The sequence below is a fragment of the Mytilus trossulus genome, chromosome 12 (assembly GCF_036588685.1).
Source record: "Mytilus trossulus isolate FHL-02 chromosome 12, PNRI_Mtr1.1.1.hap1, whole genome shotgun sequence".
In the NCBI taxonomy this organism is placed as follows: domain Eukaryota; kingdom Metazoa; phylum Mollusca; class Bivalvia; order Mytilida; family Mytilidae; genus Mytilus; species Mytilus trossulus.
Genome location: NC_086384.1, coordinates 928,229 through 939,471, shown reverse-complemented (window position 1 = coordinate 939,471; position 11,243 = coordinate 928,229). Strand labels below are relative to the sequence as shown.

Here is an 11,243-nt window from a genome sequence, read left to right as displayed (position 1 = left end):
CTAGTATTTTGATCCTTTTCCGTAACCATAACCACCTCCGACACCAACAGCTCCAACTGAAACTTGGCCGTATCCGGCTCCGCCACCTCCTAGAAGGACGGCTGAACCAAGTCCGGATCCATACCCAGAGCCATATCCAGAACCGTATCCACCACTGACAACAACTGGTGCTGGTCCGTATCCGCCTTTACCTACTGGTCCATACCCAGCACCGGATACACCTCCTAGAACAGCTACAGATCCGACACCGGATCCGAGTCCATAACCACCATATCCACCTCCAACAGATCCTAGGAGTAATCCAGATCCAACTCCGGATCCATACCCAGAGCCATACCCAGAGCCGTATCCACCACTGACAACAACTGGTGCTGGTCCGTATCCGCCTTTACCTACTGGTCCATATCCAGCGCCGGATACACCTCCGAGAACAGCTACAGATCCGACACCGGATCCGAGTCCGTAACCACCATATCCACTACCGCCACCTCCTAGAAGTACTGCAGATCCAACTCCGGATCCATACCCAGAACCATACCCAGAGCCGTATCCACCACTGACAACAACTGGTGTTGGTCCGTATCCGCCTTTTCCTACTGGTCCGTATCCAGCGCCGGATAAACCTCCTAGAACAGCTACAGATCCGACACCGGATCCGAGTCCATAACCACCATATCCACCTCCAACAGCTCCTAGGAGTAATCCAGATCCAACTCCGGATCCATACCCAGAGCCATACCCGCTACCATATCCATATGAGTCTTTGCCAGAGCAGTAGGAAGAACTGAAGACAGTCAGCAAAACGACGGCTAAAGTGAAAACCATTTTGGTATGGATCGTCTGTACTGCAAGGAAAACATTATAATATATCATTTATATTTGTGACAAAGAATATACACAACAGATACTTTTGTTTCTTATAATTGCACTGGCACTGATTACGAGGACACGTTTACGTAGATGTTTAAGAGACAAAACAAACAAAAATACTGTCATATTCCTGACTTGGTACATTAATATATCCTAAGTGTGTAAGACCTTTCGAATTTAAAGTTTAAGAGATCAATAAACATTTATTATATTGCAAATGATCTCCTTAAGTTTTACAAAAAAAACAAAAAAAAACAAGAGAAAGTGTAAAACACAGGGAATATAAAATGCAGTTCAAAGTGAACAAATCATAATATCTTATTCATCAAAAAGCGGGATTATTAACATGATCTCTTAGCGGAAAGTTGGTGACTGACTTAGTTAGTTTTTACTTAAAAAATAACTTTCAAATAAAAATAGAGTGTTTCCCTTATCACAGTGTCTAATAGATTTCTAGTGCATTGCATTCTCAAAGCATAAACATAAACGTCAAACACGAAATTGAAAATTAATAGCAGACAAGTTTAGTTTAGAAAACTTACCTTAAGATAGGAGCTTGATATAACCTATGCGGACTCTGTACTCTCTTCCGGCTTTTATACTGAAAAAAGACAGATTACATACCACATAGGTCGATCAATTTATAATCGTGCATCATAATTGCATCACCTTTGTCATTCATAAGATCAATTGTCCCAATTTAAATTAATTTTATAAAAATGTAAAGGTGCTTGTTTCATCATTTACAATTTTAAAAGATAATAGTTTGCATAATTGTATGTTAAATTTAAACAACCAGGTAAACTGTTTAGTCTTGTTTATCTTAGCTTACAAGATAGGAACCATATTGATAGGGCCCCTTGCTGAAGTAAAATATAAAGGAGAAGATGTGGTGTGATTGCAAATGAGACAACTGTCCACAAGAGACAAAACATTAACAACTATAGGTCCCCGTACGGCCTTCAACAAGGAGCAAAGCCCATACTGCATAGTCAGCTATAAAAGACCCCGATAAGACAATGTTAAACAATTCAAACGAGAAAACTAACGGCCTTATTTATATAAAAAAAAACTAAAAAAGACTTTATTTTGATTATTTTCCTTATTGTTTTTTTACCCAAAACATCTTAATGTGTGTATAAATATATAAGTAAACATTTGATGATTATAAAGGATTTGCAATGTACTGTGATATTGTGGTCTTAAAATCTACAGAATCTTTCATATTCGTTTCTCTGTGTGGTACGTTTCGGTGTTGTGTCTCTGTTGTGTCGTAGTTCTCTTATTTTTTCTACATTAGAAAATGCCTGTACCAAGTCAGGAATATGACAGTTGTTACCCATTCGTTTGATGTGTTTGGACTTTTGATTTTGCCTTTTGATTTTTGATTTTCCTTTTTGAATTTTCCTCGGAGTTCGGTATTTTTGTGTTTTTACTTTTTTTTTATACGTTTCCTTCAGTTTTAGTTTGTAACCCGGATTTGTTTCTCTCTGTCGCTTTAGGCATTTGGAACAGCGGTATACTACTGTTGCCTTTATTTACAGCAGGATGTGAAACTCATCATGAAAGTTCATCATGTCTAGCTAAGATAAAAACCTGAACAATGAATATACATGATTCATTTTAATAAGCCAGGAATTTGTGTATTTTATTGCAAACCGTATATTTCATAATCCTTTTACACCTATTAAACGTATTACTAAACCTTTGCAAAATATATTTGCACATTTTATGTTTTTGCACAAAGTAATGAAGTACGACAATACATCAACACTTTTAATTTGTGTTTAAACACAGAAATATGGCAGTCTGGTTATAACTGTGTCATCGTAAAACAATATGAAAAGTATTAACCCTCGTTATTTATTATGATGTAATGAAAGTATAGCATAGTCAGAGGGAAAGTGATGACACAAATATCTTCTATGCTACAAGCAACAAAATCACGTACTGTCCATGCACATTGTATGTCTGTATAGTGAGTGTTACCGAAGGTCATTACACTTGGTAAATAAGTACACACTAATGCATCAAATTTTTCTAGTCAGTAAACAGTTATTTTAAGAACTTTCACGTTACGGAACATCTACTTCTGAAGAAATAAAAAAACAAGGATAAAAAATGTAGGACTTGACCGTTTGTTTGGTTTTATTTTGTTTGTTAGATTCCTTTTTTTTAAAAAAATATTTTCATTATTACTATTATTATTATTATCATTATTTTTATCATTATTATTATTATTATTATTATTATTATTATTATTATTATTATTATTATTATTATTTGGGTCGTGGTTTCTGTGTTTAGAGTGAAGTCTCTTCGATAAATTTCATTCATATGTTTTCTTATTGATTTGTTTTTAGATTATAATTATGATTATCATGATTAGTGTTATTATTATTATTAATATGAGGAAGGCGCTACTTTAAATGCCAGCTCAGTTATACTAAGACAATGTCCTAAATATTGATTGGTTGTTGGTTGTTTAACGTCCAGTGGCAAATATTGCATGCATGTTGAGAACGAACGAGGCTACATTAATATATTGTTTATGTCTAAAATAAAATTATAAGTTCAGATGGAAAATGTGTAGGGAATGAACATTGAACTTGAAAAGGCATGAGTGGTAATGGTATTTTTCCTGAAAAAAATATTCTGATTCCAAAATTGATGAATAAAAAATCTATTCAAGCATACGACAAAAAAATTATTTTGAATCAAGATCTTCACCAAAAATGATTTTATCTTTCAGAAATGCAAAATAATTGAACTTTTATACATCTAAAAACATAAAACCATCCTAAACCGTACATGTAACTCTGTACACAGTAGTTTTTAAGGTGATAATAAGGCTGTATTTACCAATTTGTTATAATATACCTTTATACTAGTGTTAAATTTTGACTAAATAAGTTTAATTGATAGCGCTGAAGGGCTTTCGTAAAAAAAATCTGACTTTTATAAACAATCATTTGTATTTCTGATCATCTTCAGTGTTTGAGTTCTACATAAATTTCTTGTACAGAGTCGGTTTAAATTATTATTATTGTTTTATGTTATTTCTTGCATATATTTTTTGTTTGTTACATGTACATGATGTAGCTTTCTTTTCAAGTTTTTATATGGCAGAAAAATAAAATTGAAATGGGAAATACAATTATTTTTGTATGTGCCTGTCCCAAGTCAGGAGACTGTTGTTCAGTGGTTATCGTTTGTTTATGTGTTACATATTTGTTTTTCTTTCATTTTTTTTTACATAAATAAGGCCGTTAGTTTTCTTGTTTGAATTGTTTTACATTGTCTTATCGGGACCTTTAATAGCTGACAATGCGGTATGGGCTTTGCTCATTGTTGAAAACCGTACGGTTACCTTTAGTTGTTAATGTTTGTGTCATTTTTGTCTTTTGTGGATAGTTGTCTCATTGGCATACCACATCTTCTTTTTTATAATACAAGCATACAAAAGTAATTATGTCATATTTTTGTGTCATAGTTGTTTTCCAGAATACACATTTGGTTACTAGACAATAACTTGAGTATAAGTGAATGGATCTCTATGAAATTTTACTAGAAGGTTCAATACACAAAAGGAAGATTAGAATTGATTTTGGGGTTATGGTACAACATTATTGGGGTGGGTTCTTTTCAAAATTTTGGGGTTTTCTTCCAAAAATTACCTTATTTACATTGATTATACTCGTCTAACATTTTAAATAGATGCAACAAATACTGATATGGCAGAAGATGCATTCAACATAGGGTATTTTTAATATTTTGTCTCTAATTTGTGCACTTTTCCTATGATATGTACTTCTTGATAATGTCGATGTGAGTATCATGATAAAGAAAATATATTTGGTAAGTATATATTCACAATTGACAATGCTCCAGTGCACTGCAAAAGGATCTTCTTTCCCTTCAATTCCAAAAATTGTACATGACTTTTTTTTTCTCTCACAGAAACACATGAGTAATTTGGTAGATAAAACACTTGTCATCGTTTGAAACTTTCAGTAATACAAATTTAGTTTAGCCTGTTTGAAAGTTTCACTGATTGTGTGAAAATTTTGAACAAAAATTGTACAAAACACTTGATAAAACTGTATTATCTGCAGAATTATTGATATCTTTCCTCACAATATATTCACAAGTACATAGAACGAACATATTGTCCATGCTATTCTGATCTGAGTTTTTATTCATATACTGGCATGGCTGGTGCTGCTTCAAGTTCTCTTCTTTTTCGATTTCTTGAGAAGTACCTGTTCAGTCACTATAAAGTATTACAATTCTTATTTAGACGCAACACATAAATAGTGACCAAAAAGGTACTGCTTTCACACGAGAGAAGCTAGAAAAAAAATTAAATGTACACATTTTCAATATTTTTATAGAACTTATTATCATTTGAAATTAAGGAGATATGTAGTTAGAGACTGCTGCTGAATAAATATATGTGGGTTCACCTGATACCTGTTTTTAAATTAGTCCATATTGAAGTTAAAAGGATCAAAAATTAAAACATGTTTGATTTCAACTGACATAAATATATTTTATATGCTAAACATACATCTGAGGTATCAGGCTGTGCATATCGAAGCATTTTATTGCCTTTAGGTTTGTACTTTTTTTTTTTGGTCATGAAAATAAATTTGTAGCTCTGTTGTGAAGTTGCTTACATGAGAATACCCAAATTGCACCTAAACTGTCAGTTTTTTTACCAACTTTTTTATGTACCAGACAAAAGTTTATTCTATGCTAATTTTGTAGACTATCCTTGTTTACAATATAGATACACCAATTTAATTTTGAGTCCATGTAGAGTCATTAGAAATGGGTTTGAAATTACATCCAAACAATCCATGATACTTTAATGAGGTGAGTTCCCAAATTCCATACATCATTACATGTATGGTTACTTTCAAATCCTTCAAACTGGGATATAAACAGAAATTTTGTTTTATTTCTTCAAATATTTCAAACAATTTGACATTATTTAATACTTTAAACTATTATTTTTTATAAGAAAAGGATGCTGGTAACAAATTTAATTTGCTCATTTTAAAAAGATGATAATAAGATAACTTCACATGAAAGAAAACTTGTAAGATTTTTGCAGGTTTTTTTTTGCTGAATAGGTGCAATTTGGTTACTGAGTACAATTTTGGTACTCTGAGGTTATATAACCATAAGTGTGTATTGCTAAATAGGTGGAAAAGTGAACCTGATAGTGATATAGCAATAAAGTACTTGGTAGAGTGAAAATATTTTGATCGGGTTTAAACTGATGCATAAAATATGCAGTCCACTGCTGCAGCTTGAATTTTAAAGGATGTAGCCCACATACTTCCAAGTAACATGCCCTGTATATACCTATCAAAGTTATCATCCTCATGGGTTAAAATAAATCCATCTTCCAATAAATTCCAATTTTGGACTATATGGGAGCAAACAATATATACAGTAGTCAGTTCTAAATGTACTTCTCAGACTCAAGTTTCCATCTTCTGGGACTGTACATGCTGTATAAGGTGTGACATAATCATAGAAAAGATTTGTTGAGATTTTGCCAAAGATGTACAGAATCAGAAGATTTTGAATTATTTGAATATTTGTTTGTGTTGTAACTTTTGTTAAGTTTTTAATTAGTCTGTGGGCTTCCATAGGAATCAGAGGGGGCGGTCCCTGGGGAAAAATTGTTAATAATATAAGGAATCACTCAAGCCTGAAGCATGACTGGAGCACCCCGTCAGCGCCCCCCCCCCCTTTATGAAAAATGGTGGATTCGCCATGGACTCCATGAATAACCGTGACCACCAGTCAACAGTATAATTATCACTGTTCCTTGATGTGGGGAATAATGTGGCAGATGAACATTAGTAGTCGTGGTCAACCAGTGCACCGTAGTTTACCACGCTTGCCGCATGGCCATTATAAAAAAAATCCGAAATGTATTGCTTGCAGAGTTCTTTTCTGTTCCTATGCCTGGATGGAACTTTTACACTAAATATGCTATCGTTAAGGTAGATTGATGGTATACCGCCATCTTGGATTGTACAATCACAGTACAAAAACGGTCTAGTTATTTGTCTAAATCTGCAAATTTAGAGACATATTTGCAATTCAATAGTTAGACTGTTTTTTCTATTTAAAGAAAACCTGTTAATTTATCGTATTATACAATATATTTTAACAAATATGATTTGTTTTGGTATTAAAATCATTTTTTTCAAATGAGCTATTTAAGGGGAGATAACTCTTTTAGTACAAAATTTATACTGGACTAATAGGGAAATTTTTTATTTTCACTTGTAGCAAGAAAACAAGTTCGGTGACACCATGTTTTCTTTTTATTTTCTTAAAACATATTATGAAACCTTTCTTCTCACAATCTATTTCAAAATTCTATCTCATAGAATTTTTTTTATGCACACTAATGTGTTTTTTCATGAACAAACTAACCAAATTTTGGCAAATTTCAACGACTCATTGCTTGAAAAATAGCACGGTGACCCATTCTTTGTATTATGATTTTGAAAAGAGCATAGTAAAATCTTCATTTTGGCAAATTATAAAAAAATTCTGTCTCAAAAAATATATACTTGTGATCTACCTTAACTAGGATTGTGTGACTTTTAAATGAAGTACCTGTGTTTTTTAGGTAATTTGTTTTGACTTCACTGATAATGGAATATTGAAGCAGACGAAACATGGCGTCAGATGTTGTTGTCATAACTTCGGTAATTTCCGTGGTACAATTAAATTTAAATAAGCTTCACAAGTTACAAAAAAATTCTGAATTCTTGTTTTTGCAAACAAATAGAAATTCATGTCGTATTTAACATTGATTTTTTCCCGATCTGCCCCGTTTTTACAAGATCGCGTTGAAACGTTAAATTTAGCCGCCATTAAAAAAAATAATCGTACTAGATTTAATGAGAGTGACGAAACTTTTCAGATGGGTCGTCTAAAAAGAGTTATCGTTCTTTGTCCCAAAACGATGCTTCTACCATAAGTGCCAGCATAGCTGGCATATAATTATTGCATAGCAATATGATATTTCCCACAGAAAGTAACTAAAAGTTGGCGTGCAATAAACTCCGACACTGCACTAGTGCAATAAATCTTCAAAAATTCCTGACGTCATCAACAACAAAATCTTAGTTTATAGCATTTTTTATTCTTCAATAAAATATGCAATCGGTTTTTACAAGAGAAAAGGGACAAGAAAACTGTTCTTTTACGGACTTTTACATTTTAGGATCACTGTGGCGTGGTTTTTCAGCTTAAAGCGACGTCCCATTAATAAATCCAATCTATTTGTTTTCGTTATTTTTTGAAATTTAAGAAAACATTATTTTGAATCTATATACTGAAAGAAATGCGCAAAGAGAAGTGACTTATATATAGTTATCACTCAGACTGGTCTCTACTATGCCCTATAGAAATTGTACAGTAACTCGATCTTGATAAGAACAACTTTTATTTATGAGAATTTTTTATAACATGGTTGCCTCAATAATATGAATATAACAGTTTTTAAGAACTTTATTTTATCCCAGGCATATATTACCATAGACTTATTTGGCACTATTTTTTTTTTGGAATTTTGGGTCTTTAATAATATAAACTTTGTTATTGTTTGGCTGAATAACTATTTTCATCTGAGCGTCACTGATGAGGTTTATGTATACGAAATGCGCGTCTGCCGTATTAAACTATAATCATGATAACTGTTATTACTAAAATACTTGCTTTTCTTTAGCTTCCACTTACAATAAGGGCTATTTTTAGCTCTCACTTAACTGATACATTGATTATAGTGTATTCTATAAAAAGAAATAAAGATAGAGATATATCATGCATGTTGGTCATAATTTGTAAAACTCGAAATTCTCAAGATAAAATGCAGAATGTTCAGATATGTCAAGCCATACTGAAACTTTAATATACACACAATAAATTTTCACTTTCCAAAAAAAAGTGGAGAATTTATCTTTGTTTCAAAGTAAGAAATACTTGGCATTTGTAAAGTTTTATCCTGTCCAGTACAATAGAAAAAAATCACACATAACATTTCATTGATACAATAATAGTGTTTTAAAATACCCAAGACATATTTTTATGACACAGAAATAATTTTACTGCAATAAAATGTAGGATTGATAACCTACAACTGTCAAATTCAAGGAAATATGTTTTGCCGACCTACTTTCGCATACAACCGGATGTGACGTACCATGATTTGGTGGTATTACACCTATATCGAAGACTAACGGTCAATCAGCACCGGTATTATTTACCAAGTGTTATCTTGTTATTGAAAAATATCATATCCAAAATCTTAAAAACCATAAACGATTAACAGAACCAAAATAATATAAATACACACATTACAGTACAAACCTTATAAATGAAAAGGGTAAAATGCCAATTGTCGAAATACTGTTCCAAGTGTTCAACCTGGTGTTGAATAATACATAACTATATAATATTGCATAAAAACGGGTTCGGGTTAGGGTAAGAACACACCAATGATAATGATATACATATAAATAGCTACCAACACCAGCTACCTCATTTGGAAACCAGACAAACAAAGCATGAAACAAAACAAAATGTGTTAACCAATTAATATGTGTGATCAAACCTTAAGTCGTGTGCATATTTACAAGTAAAATGTGAAAACTAAATAGTACGGTTATAAACATATGCATTTCCTTGAATCTACAATCTGTCAATTCCTGCATCTTGTATTGCACTGTTTATGACGTATTTACACTAAATCCATTGTATGTTGGATGTGTACTGATTGATAATATAGTCAGTGATGCATAATTTTGAATTTAGTTGTTCTTGGCTTTGAACTAGTTTTCAGAAGCTGCGAGTACTTTCAAACCTGTACTGATTTGTCAGGTAATTAATTATTGCATATTTTGGCTTTTATATTGATTCACTTATGGGGTCTTTACATCGGAATTACACATATTGATTGGAAATAAGGGCAACTGTAGTATACCGCTTTTCGAAACTCATTAATCTATAGAAAAACAAATCCGGGGTACAGCTAAAACTGAGGGAAACGCATTAAATATAAGATGAGAACAACGACACATCGTAAAATGGAACACACACAGAATCTAAGCATTACACAAACCGATAAGAAAAAACAAAAACTAAAACCAGTGGTTGGCATGACACAGGTTATGTACTTTCTAATATATTTTATGATGGTAAAATACTAAACCCCTAACAGGAAGGATTGTGCCTAATATTCATATAATGGAGACATAATTTTTCAATCAGTTTATTTAAGATCTGGAGCTGGCATATCAGTGAATGCTAGTAGTCTGCTGTTATTTATGTATGATTGTTATTTTGTTTATTTGTTTTTGTTTCATATTTTGACATCGGACTCGCACTACTCTTAAATTGAGTTTTACTGTGCGTATTGTTGTGCGTTTTTTTTTTTCTACATTGGTATAGGTGGAGGGTTGAGATCTCATAAAACATGTTATACCCCGCCGCAATTTTGAATCTGTCCTAAGTCACGAGCCTCTGGCCTTTGTTTGTCTGGTATGGTTTAAATTTTAGTTTCTTGTGTACAATTTGGAGTTTAGCATGACGTCCATTATCACTAAACTTATATGCATACTGGTTTTGAGGCCAGCTGAAGACGCCTCCGTGTGCAGGAGTTTCTCGCTACATTGATAAACCCATTCGTGGCCTTCTGCTGTTGTCTGCTCTATGGTCGTTTTGTTGTCGCTTTGACACATTAACCATCTCTATTTTCAACTTCATGATTGTTTTTGTTGGGATGTACCTGTACTCGGCCATATATACATGTTTTTGTTATGAGTGTTTCTATTTGTATCCATCTCATAATTCAAGCCTTTCTTTAAATTTTATTGTTCGTTCTCATGTTGTATTATAAAATCATTCAGACCAGGTTAAGGTTAGAGGAAGGGATTTCGCTAACATTTTTGACCTTTACCACATTATATATAGATGTGCATGTGCCAATCACAAGTTAGGACCATGTGATTCAGTGGTGGTAGATTATCGGTGTGTTACATAAAAAGTAAAATCAGACAAATGCTGAATATCGAACATGGTACAGGGATTTTCTTATGTAGAAAATAGTGGAATGAACCTAGTTTTATAGCTAGTAGCTAAACCTCTCACTCACTTCAAACTCCATTATATTGACAACGATGCGTTAACAAAACAAACAGAACGTTTTGGTAGAAATGTCAAAAATACAGCAGTCAACATTGTGTTAGAATCTTAAACACTACAAAAAGACATACAAATATGTAACAAAGAAGCACAAAATAATATAAGGATCAAGCATATAAGCATATATTAAAGAC

General features: G+C 32.7%; 1 protein-coding gene across 1 annotated transcript; it reads right to left on the bottom strand.

The window, feature by feature from the left end:
- LOC134693530 (keratin-associated protein 6-2-like) lies at positions 1-825 on the bottom strand. Its single transcript, XM_063554367.1, has one exon. It carries the CDS (start codon positions 823-825, stop codon positions 1-3), a length of 825 nt encoding a protein of 274 aa, XP_063410437.1.
- Between the last annotated feature and the right edge of the window lie 10,418 nt (positions 826-11,243).